This window comes from Nesoenas mayeri (genome assembly GCF_963082525.1).
Source record: "Nesoenas mayeri genome assembly, chromosome: 15".
NCBI classification, from domain to species: domain Eukaryota; kingdom Metazoa; phylum Chordata; class Aves; order Columbiformes; family Columbidae; genus Nesoenas; species Nesoenas mayeri.
In genome coordinates, this window is record NC_137559.1 from 10,850,083 (window position 1) to 10,871,846 (window position 21,764).

General features: G+C 45.4%; 1 protein-coding gene across 1 annotated transcript; it reads left to right on the forward strand.

The window, feature by feature from the left end:
- Positions 1–6,266: 6,266 nt before the first annotated feature.
- CARHSP1 (calcium regulated heat stable protein 1) lies at positions 6,267–20,469 on the forward strand (the record flags this gene model as incomplete). The annotated part of the gene is made up of 3 exons (XM_080354030.1): positions 6,267–6,439; positions 9,207–9,329; positions 19,964–20,469. 3 exons carry the CDS (start codon positions 6,267–6,269, stop codon positions 20,124–20,126), a joined length of 459 nt encoding a protein of 152 aa, XP_080210156.1. The 3' UTR covers positions 20,127–20,469.
- Between the last annotated feature and the right edge of the window lie 1,295 nt (positions 20,470–21,764).

Consider the following 21,764-nt stretch of genomic DNA (forward strand, 5'->3'; position numbering starts at 1 on the left):
ATGTATGTGCCAATAATACATGTGTACAAGAACTTAAGTTACGGGGTAACACTTGCACCTGGTTAGCATGAACTAATTATCACCATCATCTTCACCCATCATCTTCATCCCTGCTTGGCAAGAGCTCCTAGAGGAGGTTATTTGCCTGCGACCTGTCATTGCTTGTCTGTGAGCTGGGGACAGTTTTCCATTTCTTTTAAACTGTTCTTTAAACAAAAAGAATTAGATAAATGAGGTGTTGGAAGCAGGCTGATGGCTTGTGCTGTATGAGAGCGTGAGAGGCCGTGTGCTGGTCCTGGGACAGCTCTGTGCCACTTCTGGGACTGCTGCTCAGCATCATCCAGAGAGTTACCTTCCCACTGGGTGCTGTTGTCTTCTGCTCCCACTGAAATACTCTTTGACAAGCTGTAGGGTGAAATATTGTCCTCCTCACATTACTGTGCACACTCGCCCTTTAGGCCAACCCTGGTCAGTGCTGTCATCTGTGGCAGCCACCCTGTGGCAGCTGGGTACACCCTCCTGGGCTTGCAAGTGAAGGATCCCGGCCACTCTGTTCAGGGCAATTGGCAGCAAGAAGTTTATGCAGCATCAATCATAGCAAATACTTGATTTGTAGCAAGAAAGGATCTTGATTCCTCTTTATTTCTGATCAAATGAGCCAAAGGGTATCACTGCATATTCTTCAGTATAGCCATAAACCTGTTGCAAAATGTAGCTAATACCTAATATAACTCTCCACTCTGCTCAACCTAAGTGCATTTTTAAGTGCATGTGGCAGCTTACATGAACAGTGAAGAGTACTGGACTGTTTGAAGTCCTTGTCTTTATCACTGTACTGTCTAGGCTGCCAATGGCTTTGTTCCCCTCCCATCCGTTTTGGTTGTCTCTGCTGTGCAGGGCTGGTTTTTGCTGCTGAGGCAGCATCACTGTCACACAGCACACTGATGGCGAGAGGAGCAGGCGGGCAGACAGTATTTGCATAAAAGGTTCACCTCTGAAACTGCTTGGAAATACCTGTTGTTGCTTAAACTTAGCCCTGTTTTAATCCAAATTAATTTGTATGCACAGACAAGCAACAGGAAGTTTCCTTGTTTTATTTTGCTTTCCTTGTAATTAGTTTTTTCTTGGACATGGGAGTGGTTGGGCAATGTCCTGGTCTCCCTTAACTGCCAAATCACTACAGTCCGTGGGCACTTCTCTGCAGCCTCTAACAGTCTAATGTTTATACTGTAATCTTGCGTGTTGGCACGTCACATGCATGTTGCAACTCCTTTGCGTTTCAGTGTTAATTGAAATACCAGTATTAATTGTGGAAAGTTAGTCATGCAAACTAAGCTGGAAGAGGAAGCTTTTTAAACCAGCTGTTTCGTAATTGCTTGTGTTTTGTAAGTGCTTAATTCTGTGACGCAGGAGGCTCCTGGCATGCATTGGGGTCCAAGTGCCAGAAGGTGCTTTGGGCAGAAGCTGCAGGTGGGAGCGGCGCTGGGGCTGGTGCTGGGGGGTGCGTAGGTGCCTCAGAGAGGAGCTGGGAGCTGCTTTAGAAGAACTGGGGGCACCCTTGGAAGACGAGGCCAATCACCCCCGGTTCTTCTCCTTCCACAGGGCAAAGTATGTGACGAGCAGAGGGTCCCGGTGCTGTCACTTGTTCAGGAGATGGCAGGGGCTGTTGGGAAAGGACGCTCTGAACAGTTGGTCTCTGCAGTGCTCACCGTGTGCCATCGAGCTGCGGTTTTTCTCTTACTGAGAAGAGCTTGCAGCTGTCAGCAGAGGAGCAGGCGATGCTCAGGGGTTTATCTGCATGGCTTCCTTAGAGAAGGAAAGAAATGCAGCTCTATAGAATAAATTTGGAAACCAGGACATTTAAGAGTGAGTCACTTAAAAAAGAGCTCTCGATGTTTCTAAATCCAAGGAAAGGCCAGAAAACAAACACATTTTCAGACGTCCACATTCCTCTTAGAGGCTGAAATGAAAGAGCTGACTTCTAGCAAAAGCCAGCTGAAAGTGGCTGCTTTTGGGGTATGGAAACCTCTCATTCTTTGAGGAAAAGCCAGGTTTTCCAGGCACATCCAGACAGTGCCGTCCTCTTCACAAACCATTGTGATACCGTCTGATAGTGGCTCCTCCAGGCAGTGTCGTGTCCAGACCAAGGAGCCTGCAAAGGGCTTTTTCTTGGTGCTGGAGCACACAGAGCAACGTGTCCTGGGGTGAGCTCTGTGCCTGCTGGAGCGGCTGCAGTGTCCCTTGTGTGAAAAAGAAACCGTTCATAGACAACCAGGTTTCCTGGAGTCTGTCACCCTGCCCTATCCGGTTTGACTTTTTTCCAGGCATTTCCTTTAATTAAAAGCGAGAATAGATTTCCATGGTAGTGTTGTGCTGGTCAGAATGGATAACTTCGCCCAAACTGCTATTTTTAGGGTATTTTTAGAGGTATGGGGTAGACTTAAAGAAGAATCGAAAATAGAAAAATAGAAAAAAAAGGAGAAGAATAGAAAAATAATGTATAGATATACAGAGAAATGATAGTGACACTTACATACCCCCGACCTTATTTAGTTTAAATTATTTTCTTCGTAGCATTTTATGGAGAATTTCAGAAATTTCTCCAGCTTATATTGCACTCTGTGCTTTGTAGGTCACCTGTTATAGGTGATATTTTGGGGTCTCTTTGGTGTACATGTTGGCCAATTGTTCTCAAAAAATGTAGTACAAAAAAAAAATATATATATATATTTGCTTTGAAAATGTTAAATTAGTGTATTGTTTACGTTATGCTTTTGTGATTTATTTTACTTATATTTTAGTTTGGTGTGTTCCTACAGTCTAAAACAAATATGAAAAAATCGTGTCAGTGAAGGATAAATGATGCATGTTGAAATGTGGACAGGTTTAAGGGTAAAGTTGGCATGTGGCTGGAGTTTCCTAAAGAGCCTGATAATATCACTCCCTTGCATCATGTTACCTTCGTCCTGTAAATACTCAAAGGCAAATATTTTGCTGGCTCAAGCAGCGAGGAGATACTGTCTGTGTTGTTGCTCATTGCTGGAATTTTGTGTTGCTGGTATTTTGTGGTGGTGATTTGCTGTGGTGGAGTCAGAGGCACAGCAGATGGGATGCTGGGGACAGCTCGGGCAGGATGTCCCTTAGCCCTGACTGGGGTCTGTGGGACGTTCTTATGCTGGGATAGTGGAGAGGGGTGTCTGGGCTGGAGGGACAGGGGAAAACTGATGGAAACAGGGGTGGGTGGCTGGTGAGACATAAACAAGCAGGTTTGTTCAGCTGGTCACACGGAGGGGAAGATATTCGCGGCTGGTAGGCAGCCGTCTGAGTCCCAGGGGTGATTCTAGATTTGCAGAGTTCAGAATCCAGGATAGCATATGAAAAGTGTCTTGAAGGCTCCCAGTAACTCCTTTGGAAGGCAAAACTTGTGTGAAGAGGAAGGCTGGGAGGGCTGGGGCACGGGATTTGGGTTTGGGTGTTTGCTGTGCGCTTTGTGCTGAACTCGGCCCACCCCCAGTGTGCCTGGGGACAGCACTTCTGCTCCATCGCGAGTGCTGCCGGTGGAGATGAGTTAAAATGCCTGTGTGAACAGTGTTGAGTGGCTGCACCAGAACGAACTGAAACAGCTGAACTCCACCTTTGTGTTTGAGAAGGTTTGGATGAAGTGATCCTCTGCCCTGAGCAAGCTGAGCAGAGGTGCACAGGAGCTGCTGCCATCCCACTGTATGCAGAGCACACGGTAAACCCTGTTAACTCAGTGTCCAAACCTTTTCATTGTGTGCGATTTTTACCATTGTCAGAGAAGCCCAAGAGGCAAGTGGATGTGCTGGTGCACTTGCACATGCAGTGATACAACGTATGTGCCAATATAGAATGTTGCTGAGCTGTAGTGTAGCCACAGCTTCCTATTGCTACTCGTGTGCATCCCCTCCTCTTCTGAGCTGCACTCGCTGCAGCGGGTGTGAAGTTGAAGGAGCTGCTCCTGGTGGCCTGTGTTTGTGTATCAGCTCTCACCGAGCTCTGATCGCGATTTAGGACTAGTGTAATAGAAATTATGAGAGTTGAGGCCATTTGTGGGTTGTGGGCAGAGAACAAAATAGCATTTGTGCACAGAGATGGCATTGAGTGTTCTACATCACTGTTTTATTTTATGTTTACAGAGCAGAGGGCACAAAAATAACATAAATGGGAACAAAACCTCCGTTAGCACACTTATAACTCCATTTAGCCTTCTTTGTAAAGACTTTTGTGGTTCACCTATATGTTAAGGAAAGGAAGGAAAATTCTCCTACCGCTTTACCCATGTTTGAGCAAGGGGACGGGCAGTACTTTGTGGCTGGCTGCACTGTGTTGCTGTGGATGGATGAATAGCTCTGCATTTTGCCCGTCACCTGACAAGCTGGTTTATATTTAGATTAGGAGAGGAAGTGTCCGATTCTGAAAGCTGCATTTTCACTTGTACAAAGGCCAGACCATGTATGCTGAGTTACCACAATGAGGTTTTAATTGTTTGCTCTTGTTTTTTCCTGTGACTTATTACAGTCCTGGTATGTCAAACTTGCGTTCCTTGAAAGCAAGATGCCCAAAGGAGAGGTCTTTTGAAATCTGAGGAGACTTCCTCAGTACCAGCCAGCATGGTAGGTCTCTTGGAGGAGGATGTTTGGAAAATCCCATCCCTTTGGTGTTATCATCTTGGTCCCAGCTGAACACTGTGCTGTGATACTGGGCAGGGCATTAGCTTGTAGGTGGCAAATGCCATCCATAAAGCTGTGGTTTTGTTTTCAGCTGAGTTGTTGCTCTTGAGAGCAGTGTGGAAAGTTCAAAGTACTACATGAGGGAATATGACTATCCACTTCTACCTTCATGGCACCCTGAGCAATTTAACACAAAAGCCTTTGTTCCCTGGTGACTTCATTCTTGAGAGGGCTTTTTAATTTTAGTCCTTAGTTTCAAGAAGAAATAATGGGGATTTGTCATTGACAAGAAGGCTGCATCTCTCAAATGTCATGTGAAGAATCCACTCCATAATTCATGGGCTGGGTAGTGTGGGTGTACAAAGGAGAGTGCATAACAGATATGAGAGATTTCAGTTCAATTAAACTATTGGCCTTAAAGACAGCTTTTCTTGCCTTCATGGTATTTTCTTGACCTAGATCGCCAGCCTTTCTGCTAACTCATCTGGATAATTTTAGATTTCCTTAAGTACGAGTGTGGTGGGTTATTGGTTATTTTCATGCAGCTTTTTCTCCCTCCACTGCAGATGGAGACTGACACTGTAATACTCAGCACTGGTTGGTTTATCTTCTTTCTGTTACTGCTGCACATGTGAGCTGTGCATTTGTGTACACAGAAGTTCTGCTGTTTCTTATCAGTCCTCTTTCCATGGATTCTGTGAGTTTTGCTTGTTGTGTGATGAGACACATATTGCTGCTGTTGCGCTAAGAAAGGGACCTTCTGCCTCCTCTGCTGTAGGACGTGAATAAGAGCAAACCTGAGGTGGGGGCCTGGGGGCCTGAATGCACATGTGACCATTGGCTTCCAAGTTGCTGGAAGGTTGTGGCAGAATTGGAGCTGCCAAAGGGGACTGCTGGGTCTGCCAGGGGCCTGGAGGGGTCATCTCCTCGTGGTCAGCCACTGCCTCCCAGCTTTGTGTTCCTGTCGTTGGCAGAGAAAATAAAGCAGCATTTGTATTATTTTCTTCTTGCAGCGAAGCTGAAGGTGTTAGGAGCTCTGACAGAGCTGTGCTAATAGCTGAGCAGCAGCAATGAAGTTAGCATCGGTGGTTGCACAGCAGAACTAACCTCCAGCTGTGGAGGTGCAGCCTTTATTTCAGCATTTCTTCTTTCAGTGTTTCTTTCTCACCGCATGTGTTTGTGTGCAGATGCAGGGGCTCCTCTGTGCCGTCTGTGGCCAGACCCCATCTGTCTGGGATCTGTGTGGGGCACTCAGTATCTGGTGCTGAGCTCTTCTTGAGGAGCCGCTGCCTGCCAGTGAGGCAGGAGCAGCAAATACGTGTTAGTCGTGGAGTGACTTGTTTTCAGTGGAGCTTCCTAGTACAACTTACAAAAGCCGTGAGATTTATAAATAAACCTTTAAAAAAATGAACTCGCGGGAGCTTTTGGTGCAACTGTGTCCGTGTGTACGTCTGCAGGAAGTGAGTCATATTCTTACAAAATCGTCAGCTGAAGAATTTGTGGCTTTTATGACAATTCTCATTTTGGACTAAGTCTGATCTCTTCCTCTCTCTAGGTTTTTCTCAGGCGTCAGGAATGTCTTCTGAGCCCGCTCCCTCCGCCTCACAGCAGTCCTCCGCCTCTCCATCCTCACCCGGTTCTCTCCATCTGCCTGAGAACCGCAGGGCCAGAGACCGCTCCCCGTCGCCCATGAGAGGGTACCTCATCCCCAGCCCGCTGCCCACCCGGCGGACCAGGACGTTTTCAGCGTGAGTACTGGGAAACCTGCATTTCACAGACACAACCAGGCAGCTGCCTTTGGGCAGAATGGTCGGCCCTCTGCCGAGGTGAAGAGAGTCGGGGGACAGCTGAATCTGGAAGAGGCTTTGGTGTTTTACTGTTATCTCTTCTCCAATAAATTTGGATGCCACTGGACTTTAAGTCCAAATTGACTGTAGTTTTTCAATGCTCCATTTGTGTAAAGGATGATCAAAGTATCTTCCACTCTTTAAGACCCAAGTTTTACAGGCAGGAGAAAATACACTGAGATGTTTCAAAACAGAGTTCCATGTCAGAAGCTTTGCCACCAGGTTATGGCTCTCAGGACCAGTTCCTGTTTGTGTTTCCTCATCAGCTCCACATCCTCCTTCAGTATGATCTCTTTTCTCACCGCCCCTCAAGCACTGGAGTAGATCTCACTGTGGGTATAGTTCTGCCATCAGCCAGGTTATATTTTAGGGATGGCTCATGACCCTGCCACTTTTCAGAAGGCTCATTCCCTTTTCCTATTCAGCCTTCATATCTCCATTTTAGGATTGCCTCAGTAGACCTGTAAAAGAATATGTTGTTTTTCAGGGTATGAACTCTGATCTCTCTGTTTCTCTAAGATTATATGAGGTTTTCCGTAAAATGAGACGAGGTTTGTTGCTGTTGGTAGTTATTTGAGGTAGCGATCCTGCAGCAGAGCTGGCATTTCTGTGACCCCGTGGTGCCATGCAGGCTCCTGGGAGTCCCCTGCCCAACGGGCACTTCTGGCAGCGCAGCAGCAGAGGACGGTGTTGCAAGGTTTGGCCATTGCAAAAACTTCCCGGTGCCTGTGATGGGTCTCCCAGTGAGGTGCTGATCTGCAGAAGGCAAGGTGGGCTGCTTCGTTAACCTCGGTGGCCTTTGAATCAGTATCTCAGGGTATGTCACGAAGCTGCAGTCAAACCATTGCTGGGGCTGTTCAGCCTGGAGAAGAGGAGGCTGAGTGGAGACCTTTTTGCTGCCTACAGCTACCTGAAAGGAGGTTGTAGCATGGAGGGGTTTGGTCTCTTCTCCCAAGTAACAAGAGATAGGATGAGAGGAAATGGCCTCAAGTTGCACCAGGGGAGGTTTAGATTGGATATTAGCAAAAAGTTCTTCATGGGAAGGGTTGTCAGGCATTGGAAGAGGCTGCCCAGGGAAGTGGTGGAGTCACCATCCCTGGAGGGGTTTAAAAGACGTGTAGATGAGGTTCCTAGGGACATGGTTTAGTGCCAGTGTTGGGTTAGCGGCTGGATTCGATATTGAGGCTCTCTTCCAACCAAAATGATTCTATGAACTGACTTGATAATTTGCGTTGCCCTTGAAAAGGAATTCCAGGCCAGCTTTCCTCAGAGCAGTCCTAATAATGAACTTTTGTAATTCTTCTTGGCTGCTTATCCTAGCCTGGTTCTTACAAAACCGAAGAATTTGTTATTTGGCTTCCACAGTTCATTACTTGTTAATTAATTTGGGAATCTTTCTGTTGTATTTGTTGGCCCTGAAAATCAAAACAGCTCTAAATTTTTGTTGGTTTTTTTTGGTGTCCCCTTCAAACAAGGGAAGCTCTAGGTGAGTTCTGGGCCCACCGTTGTATAGAAAAGGTGAACGTGACAGGCTGTGGCTTATTACTCAGTAGGATTATTTAATTTTGGTTCATTGCAAGTGTGAGGCTTTATCTGCTTGAAAGATGCAGCTGAACTTTAATGGCTTATTTAGGGCAGTGAGTACATTTCTGTGTAACAAGCACTTGTGGGGTCAGGTGTGTTGACAGCTTTATAGAGCTGGAAAAGAGGGATTTAATGAAGATTTCTTCTTTCTTTAGCACTTTCAGCTGTCTTTCTTTAGTGTTAGTTTGACTCAAGGACCAGAGCTATTACCACATTTTTTAGTGATTTTATTTGGACTTCAGTAAACTTTTAATAGTTGGGAAAGTGATGTCAGAGTTGCCATGATGCATATAACCAAATGGCAACACAATCACTTACTAAGTTTGAGGAATTGCTCAAAAATCCTCTTCTAGCACAGAAGTAACCCACTGAATAGCCATGGCATTACAAGGTAGTAATGCCTCTGTGTAAAACCCGTTAAGATGTTGAAAACCTGCTGGGTCAGTGGGAGGTAAAATATTGGCTTCACTGGATCCTAGTCCAGCAGGATAATGATAGAAATGCATGCAGAAAAGATGTGTGTGTGCGTATACATACATACACGTGTACACATTTGTACCTGTCTATGCACTACATTCTCTTAATACTACTTGGAGACATTCAAGACCCGCCTGGACATGTTCCTGTGCGACCTCACTTAGGCGTTCCTGCTCCAGCAGGGGGATTGAACTAGATGATCTTTTGAGGTCCCTTCCAGTCCCAAACATACTGTGATACTGTGATGCACATATTTACTGTTAAATTTCTGAAAGTGCATGCACCTTGATGCACTCCTGAACTCACGAAAGGTATAAGATGTTTATGTTTAGTAGAGTGTCTAACAGAAAATTTGGCAGGGTGATACAGCAGATGGATTTGAGATGGCAACTGGTGGATTCTAATGCTAGCAGACATCTTCATTATCTTTACCTCCCTTAAAAGGGCTACGGGCAAAACACGTGCAGTGTATGAAACTGAGTAGTAAGCAGTTGCTCACTGAGAGTAAGCGTTTGGACCATTGTGCCCATTTGCTGAGTGTGCTCTGACACACCTGGTCGCATCCGTGCTCAGCGATGAACCATTCTTCTTGTGCGCTCTTTTGCAGAACTGTGAGAGCATCGGAGGGTCCCATCTACAAAGGCGTCTGTAAATGCTTCTGTCGCTCCAAAGGCCACGGCTTCATTACCCCTGCGGATGGAGGGGCCGACATCTTCGTACACATCTCTGAGTAAGTCATCTGGGTGGCCAAGGAAGGATGGAACTTTGGTTTGCCTTAATTACTGAATGCTTTTGACATTTCACATGCAAGGATAGTTTATAATCTGCCACCCCTACCTCAGCAAAGAGGAGTTATGCAGATGTTACTGGCAGCAGTAGATCATGCTGTTCCTTTCCTGCATTACTATAAATCTGTTGAGTTAAAAATGAGAAGATCCTGTCAAATCTCTCAGAATAAGCTGTGCCATTTTGCCCAGACCCAGAAACTTGCATTTACCTGAAGCCAGTCATCTATGCAGTATCCATTTTTAAAGATTTATTACAGTGAAAATTCACTGCTTTTACTTTGCTCCTCTTGTACCATTTTTAAACTAAAGGTTAATTGCCTTTACTGTTAAGAAAAGTCATACTTTATTACTTTCTTGAATTTATGTAGCTTCAGTTTTGAGCACTTTATAGCTAAAGCTTTCTCTCTTAAAGGGTTCGTTAGTACCTCTGCTTGGTACCTTGAACACACTGAGAACCATCACCTCTGAATCTACCTCTTGATAAACCAAAGAGATTAAGCTTTTTTTCAAGTCTTGCACTGAGAGTTTTTTCTCCAGTCTAAAAGTCTTTCCAGTCTCTTTTCTAAGTGTGCTATAGAATTTAAGTATCATTTTCAAACAATACACAGTACACATACTTTCACTATATGGAGGTAAAATCTCATCCAGATTCCTGCTCTTGTTTCCCTTTCTGTACATCCCATAATCGCATTAGCCCTCTTGTCCCTGGTCTTTTGCTGAGTTGCTTATCTGCTCTGCCCTCTGCATCCTCTGCAGGGTCAGCGTTGGGCGCAGTCCCAGACCCAGCCTGGCAGCCCAGCACAGTTTGCGTTCCTTGCTGTGTGACTTCAGCTTTGTTTGCAGTGCAGCACATCTGGTTGCAGTAGGTCCCACCTGCCACGGGATCCAGCTCATGCTCCGTACTGCGCTGTCTTGGTTATTTATTGCTTGGCCAATCTGCAGGGTTTAACACACAGTTACGGATTTGAGTTGTTGACAAGCCTGGGGGCTGCAACTGGTCTCTGAGTGTGTGTATTAAGATTGCTCAATGTTTATTCTCCAATAACCTCTTCTAGATCTGTCACTGGCTTTTAGCCCACCTGTTGTTTACAGTGTTGAAGCTGTATAATCCTTATTTGTTGTTTGGAGTGGTTATCCAGTGATAAGTCAACACAAGCCTTACCGGAATTATTCATGTTGCCCCAGCTGTCTTTCCTACTTGTGTGTATATAACACGTGTCCTTGGAGAAAGGAGCACACTGGTCGTCTTCCAGTTTGCTGAAATGTTACTGCATGATGGGTGTTAGCAAGTCAAAGCTTTTTAGGAGTTGTGAGTGCAAATGGGCTGAGTGGTCTGTTTATGTGTTCAACCTGAGGAAATGTTATTTAAGATCTTCTTTTTCTTTCATCTAATACCAATGCACAATTTCTCCCTATTTCCTGAATAACTTAAAAATAACATATCTTATATGACAATTAAAAAATGTAACTGTGAACATCTAGTCTGACCTATACAGTTATTGATCAACAAGGGTTTAGTTAAAACAGCCCTCTCATAGAAACATGAATTCTCAGCCTTCTAATAAATTATTTCTAAAGAACTGTCTATTTTCAGCCCTTTTTTTCCTCTATGTTTTCTCATCCAATTAGTTCAGTAATATTTTCTTCAGTTATGCCCAATTAACCCTTTTAAAACCCTAGAGATGACCTCCTCTGCTGGAAGGCACCTGTGCCTTTCTGACAGATCTTTTATCCAACGCACTTGTAGCAATTTGAGTGCTGGGGATCCACTGCTTCCCTGGGTGATCTCTTCCTGTAATTAACAGACCTGGCTCTTCATTGTTTCTGATGTTTAACTGACATCTCCCTTGCTTTCCGTATAGCACTTCACTCCTCCTTCCACCTCCACAGCAGGTAAATGATGCCTTTCCTCTTAAAGCCTGTCATGTATGTGTTCAAAGACTGTTTTCCTTTCTCTTTCAGAAACATTTTAGCAAGCTTAGTTCATATTAATTTTGTGTGACTGAAGGATGTGTTTTATGCAACTTTTTTAGACTCAATTCTGCTCCTCTGAAGCCAACAGGATTTTTTTTTCTATTGAACCAGGACTGGGCCACTGTTTTGAATGTTTCTTGTGTAGGTGCTATCTCCGAACTTAAATCCAAAAATAGCTGGTGTTTCTCCCTCAGCTTGTTAGTAAAAAGTGCTATTATTGAAGTGCTGAAGGTTTTGGCACGTTGTGTTCTTTAATTACTCTGTGTGTATTTGAATTGTTGAAAACAGCTTTTACTGCTAGAGGATGATGGTATCACTGTCTTAATTCTGCTGCAAGGCAGCTCTGGAAAGACAAATTAATAATGCCTAGCATTTCAGTTTATTTCACAGTGAATTTGAAACATTCCTCTTTATTAATGGGAATTGCTTATTGCAGCAGCATTCTGTAACCATCACTGTGGCTCAGGGGACTCCAATGACTCTGGTTTGTGTAGTGTGAGTTTTGAGATGTTGCTTGTGTTTATCACGCAATTCTTTTCTACCTATTTTACTCAGTTAAACCTGAATGTGAGAGAGACATCAATCTGTTCCCTGTCTTGGTGCTGTATAGGGATCTGTTTGTGAAATGAAGGGGGTTGTTTCTATTGAATCAGTTTTGCCTCAAGGCTTGGATTGCAGGAGCACAGATGAAATGGTTCCCCAGTTTGGATTCAGTGAGATAGATTGTTCCTCTGTGTTCATCACTGAGCTATGATGATCTGTGAAGGTTTTGAGCATTGGGACCAGCTGCCTATCTTGCAGATTAATATGATTTTAAATATAAAAATTTAATTTGAGGAATTAATCTTTTTCTTCCTTGAGCTTTGGGGAGCTGTAAGGTTACACTTCAATGAGGGAGTGTGGAGCCACTTCTCCTTTTTAACTGATTAGGTACAAATGTACACAAAGGTATGGTTAACCAGGGCAGCCTGGAGTTCTCTGGAAATGCTGACACTGGTGGGTGGTCGTGTCTCCTTTTGAGCTGTCCTGGCACGGCAGGTAGAGCCATGGTGGCAGCTCTGGTGACAGTTGCCGTGGGTGGTGGCAGTGCCTTCTTGGGTCGGTCTGTGGGTGAAGCATCTGTGGCTGAAACCTTGAACTGTGACAGTATTGCCACTGGAGATGGGCAGATCAAAGCCCTGCTGGGAGACACGAGCCCAGCACGGCAAGGACATTGTCACACCCCTGCCAGCAGCTGAAGGTGACAGCCACGGACTCACCGCTGTGTTCTGCGCAGTGAGTCCTGCCTCCTCGTCTTTACTGCAAATGCTTCTTCTCAAGTGGGTGTAAACAATTGTGTTATATAGCTCATTGAATATGGTGAGATTTTGTTTTTCTCAGTTTAATACTTCACCCTTCTCCCAAACAGAAAACTTGCTAGTGGTGAGTGTAAAACCCTAGATGGCAAGCGTGGAGATGGAGGAGTTGCTGAGATACTAATTCCAGATAATAGCTCTGGAAAGCTGGAAGCAAAGGCAAATTCATTTGCTGGAGTGAAATTTTTAAAAAGCCCCTAATTACTTTTTTTAATAGTGACATGTACTGTTAGTGCTTTCATTTCCAGCAGCCTGTATCATGATCCACTCTCACCAAATTGATGGTGTTAGTGTAGCATCAGTGCTGGGAGCTGTATCCTTGATATCTTACCTCCTTCGCTGTTGTTCATAGTAGGAGTAAGTCAGCTCTTACAAATAGGAGCTGGTTTGGAGTTACTGAGATGTGATGGCTCCGGTGGGATGGGTTTCACTCTCCTGCCACTCTTCCTGCAGAGCTGGCAGGTTTCTGGGGAGCAAACAGGGGATCCCGGGGGTTGAGGTCCCCCACTTTGTGCTGGGGGCGTTCCCATCAGCTCGCCTTGCAAAAGGGTCCCTAGGGGTGGTGAGCTGTAGGTGCCTGTAGTGGCAGAGCAAACGCCGTGCTTTACAGCACTGTGTAAGAATCACACTCTTCTGCTTTCCCGGTGTGTTTGGGAGCGGGCACATGATGGAAACTCTCTGGGCTTTTGCGTTTGATTGGGATTTGGCCTGAAGCCTGCATAGCTGCAAGGGCAAGGCAAGGAGGTCGTTTGCTGGAGAGCAGTGACGAATGAATGACTGCACTCTTCTTTTTTTAAAGATTTGATTTTGCAAAAGCAGCTAATTTAATGGAACAGAAAGAACGTGTGCAGTGCTTGTGGGTTTTCTGCAGTTTGCTTGTACTTGGCTCTGGAGGGGAAAATGCTGCATTGCAGAGGCCTCCGGGCTGTCCGTCAGGCTGGTTCCTGACCCTGTGCTCAGCAATGGCTTTGGAGAACTGATGCTGTGCTCCCCCTGGTTGTTGACACGCAGCACCCCTGGGTCCCCGGAGAGATCCTGAGTTTGCTGTGCTTTGCTTGTGCATTGTGTTGTGATCTCGGGGGAGGATGCTTGTAGTGCCGGTGCCTCGGGGGTGCTGAGCGGAACAGAATTGGTCTCTCAGTGGACCCCTGGGTGGGATACAATCTCATTCTGTTCTTGCATCCCAGTTTCTGGCACTGCTGAAGATGTGCTGTCAGCCACATCTTCCTGCAGGGAGGAGCTCAGCTGCGTCCTGCTGCGCCGAGGAGCTGGCTCTGAGCTTTTCATGTCCATGGAGAGATAATCTTTTCACACTTCTTTTTTTCCCCTGATTTTCTGCCAGATCACTAAGTTTACTGCAAAGCATTAATGCCTCATCTCTTCTTCTGGCTCTTCTGTGATGCTGTTCTTCTGGTGGACTGTAACGATATGGTTGGAAATTAGCTCATAATTCTAAACAAACTGAGCTGAATCTGAGTTGAGAGAAAGAACCTTTCTGGCCTCTCTGCCTTTTCTGTGAACCAGCAGCAGCAGAGTTTCTGCTGTCTGCAGCTGACTGCTCTGAGGCTGCTGGGAAGCCAAATCTGAGCATTCTGATTTCCTTCAAAATACTTCAAACACTTGATGAGTTACCTGCTTTGGGCTGCACACTTCCTTCCTGATGTGCTCTCTTTCTGGTGCCTTGCTGCATCTGTTAAGTGTCTGAAATAAGTAGATTATCTGGGGTGGGGAGGAGAGACAGCAGAACACCAGATCTTACTTGAGGGGGGGTTGGAAATGAATAGAACATGAATAGCCTTTTTCTGAGGGTTCCTCACAAGCCCCAGTTGGCTCAGAAGGCTCACATATCACACTGGTGCATGCATGAGAGCCAGGTTGCTGCAGTCATGGTTGTATTGTAGCAAAATCTGCCCAGAATCTTCACCTAAATGATATAAACTGTAATAGGTTAAAGCCAAGACTTACACTCTACCTGCATATCAGGCAGTGGGCATTGAAGATGACTGTGGCCACCTGAGGGTGGAGGTTCTTTGTGGTTTGTGAGCACAGGACGCAACTGCCCTGAGCTTTGCTTTCCAGGTATAAACAGTAGGTGTTATTGTGAGAGGCTCCAGACTGGATGCTTGCACGAACACGTACCTTCTGTACCTCAAACTGAGTCCACATAGGCATCCTTGGGAAGCTCCGCTCTGGTGACCACCGGTGTCTTCCTCACGGTCTGTGGTGTGCTGCCTGGTGTCAAACTAGCTGCTGAAAATAGAGAGCAAGCCATAGGGTTCATTACTCTATCATGTTCTGCTGGTTAATAAAAATAGGGGTGTCCTGGAAGATGTATCGAGGTGTTAAATGAGCTCTAAGGAGCCCACAAGATACTGCAGCCTGTTGATCAATGACAGGCTTGTTGATCAGCAAGGCTCCAAATTCACTGCAAACTCTTGTTCAAAAATGTTTCCATGTGGCTTAGTCTGTGTCCCAGGGGGTTTAACTAGAGTCCTGGAATATGAATAGCAGCTTTGAGAAGGAAGAACTGCAACATTCTTTATTTAGGTAATTTCCTAATAACCTCCCAGTTCCCTAAAAATAGTGCAGGATAAAATGCTCCACCGTACCAGACTGGCGCTGAGCTGGGAAATGGGAGTTGCTGGATAGTCTAAAGCTCGCTCTGTTGTGTCTCTAACACAAACATCAGGAGAGCATTTCCTATTTTTAGCTGAATTTAAGTGTCTTAAAGTTCCTGGATATATAGATACCCATGATACTGAATAGAACATGCATGCCAGTCTCTTAAATAGCAGTGAAAATCTCCACCTTCCTCTAGATCAACATTTAAGATATAGTTAGGGTAAAAGTAAAGAATACAGATCTAAAAATATTTAATCAATATATTACATCAAAAAGCCCGTGTTTAACTTCCTCTACCAAATTATCCATGTAACTTGTGTATGGAGTGGGTGTTGTAGGCTGAGTCTGTTCCAAGATCTCCATTTCCTTGCTCTGACCTTTCCCAGTTCATTCCCCTCCTTAGGCAATTATTTCCTGCTGGAGGATCTTCCTGCAGCTTTGTGTCCGGCTCTGCCTGCAGTGTCACACCATCTCACCACCATTCCAATGCCGTTATATTGTTCTTTCTTGACACCACCAGCAGTACCGCACGATCTGGATGTTGTTTGTTCCTGCTTCTAAGCGTCATGTAGTGATAACAGTGCTGGACTAAGTCTGCATCTGTCCCAGAGCAGCATTTGGTGGGCAAACACTGTGCTGGGAACACTGTTCACAAACAGGTCTGCTCCGGCTGCAAACTAAGACCTTTGTCCTTTTGCTTTTCATCTGTGCTGGGGGCAATGGGTTAATAATCTCATAGTCAGTAGGCACCAAGAGTAACTGGTAGTCAGAAAGCTGCAGGATATAAAAGAATGTTTGATCTGTGGTAGAAACATTGAAAGGCCAGAAGCAGAAAAAGGAATTTGACCTGTTTCTGCAGCCACAACCTTTTCAGACAGCTGTGCAAAGGACAGGCCTGGTCTTGATGAACTAAGGTCACCTCAGCCATCAAGGGAAGAAAGAAGACAAACTAGGGATGAGAAGAAGCCATGTTGGGGTTAAATGAGGTTTTTATCACGAGCTTCAGTCTCTTGTAGTGTTAGTTTGGATAAGGAAAGAAACCAAGAAGGGATCTGATGCTGTCAGCATAGTGCTTGGTTCTGTAAGAAGTGCTTTCTAGGGGAGAAAAGTGCCTTTTTGGGTGCCCACGTTTGAGGGCCGATGTGATCTATGTAGAAGAAGAACAGGAGTAATTAACCTCATGATTCAAGCATAAGAAATTTGCATTAGCAAATGTTTTGTTTTGCTTTTCTTCCTGTGCAGAACAGGGGCTGTAAACAGTAGCTGTCTAAGGGTGCTGAGGGCTGCGGTGGCTCTTGGTGAAAGCTGAGAGTGTCCTCCAGCCTGGGACAGGCCCTCTGCATTTTCTCTCCTTGACTGCAGCCTTCTGTTCATTAGTCATATTGTGTCTGTGTGTGCAATGATTCACTTGTTGTTAATTTCTTGAAAAACCAGGACCACTTTGGTCACCAGTACACCTACAACTCCTTTCTTACCAGAACACACCCTGGTATATATTCTTATTTAAATTTAAACCAAACTGACCCCAACAAAACCCCCATCTTTTTTAGCACTCAAGCTGTCCTTCCTCACTTGAATTTGAGTATTCAAGTGGTAACTACTTTGTCTCTGTTTTTCAGGAGCTTAAAACACTGCCTTGGTGTATTGGCATGTCTCTGGTGCTTCAGGAGATGGTGTGGAGCCACTTTCCTTGTACATTAACCATACCTACTGATATCTTTTGCAAATTTCAAATGTTTATTTTGCTAACTGCATCTCATCCTGTTTTACATGAGCTTTTTAAAGAACATATAGGGTTCCTGTTCATTAAAAAAACCTATCAGGCAAGCATGAGATCCCTTCCTGGGCAGGGCATCCGTTTCGTTTCATGCCTGCAGAGCGGAGCCTGAGCTCACCGCTCGCTGTGCGTGTTCCTCTGCTGTGCAGGAACCAGAGGCGATACCTGGGCGCTGGAGTGGGTGGCTGGGATGGCAAGAGGAGACACTGCTTTAGTCCTAGCTGCTGAAACACCGTCCACAGCTGGTCCCAGCGCTCAAGGCCACATGAAGAAATGTTTCATCATGACTTGTTCCAGTGGCTCAGCTGTACCTGGAGACTTTCCGCTTCGGCTTGTATTGTCCATGTTCATTACATCTGAGCTGGGAAATGCTTCTGCTCACTGTGTTCTGCTAATCCCGTATTGCTTTGCACAGATGGAATGCCTGTGCTGTATTGCCTTCCACTGAAAGACGCTACCTTGCTCAGGTGGGACTGACATCCTGCGTGGGTTGTGTTGTAAGTTACTGCTCATGGCAACATGGTTTTAGCTCAATAGCAACATTTTTTTAGCAACACGGGGTTTGAGTGAGAAAGACTATGTCACTTTTTTACGTGACATTCCTGTTTTCACTCATGGTTTGACCTTCTCATGTCTCTTCTTGGGGTTTCATGTCCACTTGTCAGGCTCTGAGACAGCACAAGTAGCATCTTCTTGTACTTACTTGAAATCGTATTTCAAAGTCAGGGTAAGCTGCAGAGAATTTGCTGGCAAATTCCTTTGGCAGTAAAAAGAGTTAATTAATCTCTGCTCCTGAAAGGACAGCAAGTGTTGGGTGTGCAGCCCCTTCACACCTAAAGAAATCTTAAACCTGTTAGAAATGGGGAAGGTGGGGTCTAAATGAAGGGGACAGTCACAGCCAGAGTCTAGATGTGGAAGCTTGAATATTCTGTCTAGTGTGGTGCAGGGCTGGGCTGGCAGGTTGGCCTGGGGACTTCGAAGGTAAACAAAGGTCAGTCAGATCAGCCTGCGTGGGGTGGAAAGGGCTGTCAGGTCTGATGAAGGAGGCTTTGTCTTGACTTTTCTGTAAATGTTTTTCCTACCTTCAGTTTACTGTCCTTTTCCCAGACACTGCTCTGAGGAGTTCAGCTTAGGACGTGCCTTCTTGGGTCTGAGTGCCGCGGTTGGAGGCAGCTGTTCAGTGGGGTTTGGCCCAGGAAAATAAGGTCTGAAGGACCTATGTTTGAAGTCACAGGATTTGGGAATGCCTTTAAGTCCTTGTAGCAGGTTTTAGATCCATATTTAGATACAGGAGCGTTTTCAATGTCATGTTGATACAATCAGTTAGCAAACAATGGGCTTTTCTTCCAGATTTCCTGTGGGAGAAGTTATAATTTCTGGGTCAGTTTTAGCTTCCCTTGTACACGCCTGCTCACCCCGTTCTCGTCCCTGAGCCCAGGCTGCTCCTGCCCAGCCACAGCCCCATGCACCCACCCCTGGGGCAGGGGGAGCAGGCGCTGGGACAGCCCTTAGAGGGGGGCGAGGCTGTGCAATAGATGAAGCTGAAGCGGTTTTGCAGACTGGGGGGAGAGGCAAAATCTGATGTGAAGAAGCAACTGGCAACAAGGACCAGTGTGTTTAACTCCTATCGGTCCTGCCAGTCTTTCCCGCGATAGAAAAGCCGTAACAATGATGGGTCACAAGACAAGAGGGGATATGAAGGGCACTGCTAAAATCTTAGGTCCCTGCAATTACAGAAACATTTGTGGGGTAAAATTCCTGGGTGGTATGAGTGTGGTCCCAGTATGTTCTCAGTGAAGCTAAGTAACAAACCCAATGCTCTTTATCTGTTCACAAATATGAATGCTGCTGAGAAACACTGAAAAAACCCTGAAACAACAAGAAATCTACAGCCTAGGTTGTCAGAGAAGGGGAACTTGAGCATGGGATTGGGTAGGTGTATTTAAAGAAAGGCAAACTAGCATCCTTTCTGCTGCCAGGCAGTCATGGCAATGTGGGTTGGAAGGCATCTCTGCCTGTTTTCATGGCACATGCTGGGATTTTTATTAGAAGCAAGGAAGGCTGTTACCCTTTGCTGTTCTCTGTTTCTTCAGTATGTAGTTGTGGACAGGAGGTGATGGCGCTTTTGCCATTTCCCACTGTTTCCAGGTGAGGACTCACAGGCAGTAACAAACTCCTGGGCAGGAGCGAGCGGCTCTTGGAAATCTTCTGATGGTGTCTGTGCTGTGAAGTGTCATGATCACAGAACTCTCTTTTTCCACAGCAAGTGATTTTTTAACTGTTCGACACTGTGTCATACCTGGGCTCTTATTTTTCCATACCTCAGGGGAACTATGTTATGGTGGAGTAACCTAAAGGTAAAATCAGTGATCGACGTGGTACAATCCTTCTTTAAAAAAGAAAAAAAAAAAAAGGCAGGGGAAAAAAGCTTCAGAAGTTTGAGAGGAGGGGGAAAAAAATCCTCTTGCTATAGTTTAAAAACGCAACTGCAAAGGAAGCACTGGAGAGGGTCAGCCCTGCCCTCTAGTGCTGCCAGCGAGTGTTGCCTAAGACCAGGCTCAACTGGGTATTTTTTAAGGCATATTACAGTGTGGGGGTTTTGTGTTTGTTTTTGTGTGTGTGTTTGGTTTTTTAGGGGAGTGGGGGGTGTTTATAGTGTTTTCACAGGATTTTTCTGCAAGACAACCAAAATCAACCTCAAGCTTTGGTAGATGATGGGCTCTATAAAATGAACCTGAAGTATCTTGAGCAGCCAAGATAATCATCATGATGATAAAAATGTAAACAAGCTGCAAAAGGGTAAGAGTTTTTATGTCATTTATGATTAACTGCAGCTTCCCCTCCGCAGTATCGAAGGCGAGTACGTTCCTGTGGCAGGCGACGAGGTCACCTACAAGATGTGCACCATCCCTCCGAAGAACGAGAAGCTGCAGGCGGTGGAGGTGGTGATCACCCACCTGGCTCCGGGGACCAAGCACGAGACCTGGTCGGGGCACGTGGTCAGTTCCTGAGGTGTCCCCGCGGTGCCACCTGCACCATCACTGCTCAACAACCGCCTGCAGGGACCTGTCCTAAGAGTATTTTATGTGTTGTGCGGGAGGAAATACTGCATTGTCAATAAAGCAGAAGCAGGCCCAAATTACCATTTTTACAGCTGGCCTGAAAGGAAAAAAAAAAAAGGCAATTCAAATGCTAATGAAAAAAAATCTAGCGTAATGTCTTTACCAAAACCATATTTTAAAGAGACCTTGTTTGTGTGCTTGGTGAAGGGGGGGGAAGGTTTGGTTTTTCTTTTATGTTGTGAACTGATTCCAGCAGATGCCCAGGGGAGCTGGGACGAGGTTGGAAGGGAAGAGCGAGCTGTTCCAGCACAGACAGCCGCGGCTGCACGGCGCCCAGCCCCGGAGCTGTTCCTGGAGCTGCTCTCTGCAAGGGCTGGAGCACGTTATTGCCGATAACAGCGGCTTGTGAGAGAGGGGAGCGTGGTGCTGCCATTTATTTTCCTCGTGGAAGGAAGTTCACAAACGGAGCAGCTGCTGCAGGGTGGACGATCTCCATCTGGTGCTCACGCTCCGATGGCCACAGCTGGGTGCCCTCCGTGTGCACTGTTTGCTAACGGCGTGTCTGCATATGGGTGGAGCATTGTGGTTTTAAAGCCTCGGTTGTTTGTGAATTTACTTAGGTGCCTTGATGGTTGATTAGCAACAGATTTTATAGGCCAGTATTAAAATAAGAAGAAAAGGAAAACAACCCAAAATTAAAAAAAAAAAAAAAGCCTCAAGGTAAGTGGTATAAAGCTGTAAAGTAGTAGATATTTCATAGCCTCTGACCGTGTCTGAATTTAGACAAAGCTGAAGATTGCCTTCTTGATTGCATATAGCTGAATGTCTGCTGTGGTGTTTCACTGGGCAGGCAGAATACCTGTACTTCTGAAATGCACGTTTTATGCTGTTCAGATGAGCGTGTGTAAAATACTGTGTGAGTTACTTAACAGGCTCAGCTGCCTGATTCTGCAGCGGTTTCCCTGGACAACTTGCTTGGTAGCATGTGATATGGTCACCCGTGCCCTGGCTCTGCAAGATTTCTTGTAGCTGTAGTGCAACTGAATTAGTTCTGTACCTATTGGCCTTTCACTTTTTTTTTTTTTAATTGAAGCGTTTTTTTCTCTGTTATGTTCCTAACAGTGGATTTTTATTGACTTTGCAAATAAAAAAAAAAAAATAAGGCATGATATTCTTCTGTTAATTGTGTGAAACAGCAGAACTTCAGTTGCGTATTTGCAGATTTAACTGTCATGATGTGTCTTAAGACATGGGGAAAGCACAGGTGGGTAGAGGTCAGTAACGGCTGCCACGGCTCGTTTTACCTGTATTACACTGTACTGCATGACAATGACCAGCCTGTAGCCAGGTTTTGGTTTTTTATTAACCATAAGGCTTAGTAGTGGCAGATTAACCACACTCCAGCTTGTTGGAGTATCACATGCTGCTTCCTTTGCAAGATGTGTGACCTTTATAATGCCTTACTATTTGTTTTCAGTCTGAACTCTGGTGTTGGTGATGATTAGCATTAAAGACGGAGGAGAATGCAGCTGCCTGAAGATGCACACCTGTATGATGGCATTTTAAAGTGTTGGGTTTGTTTGTTTG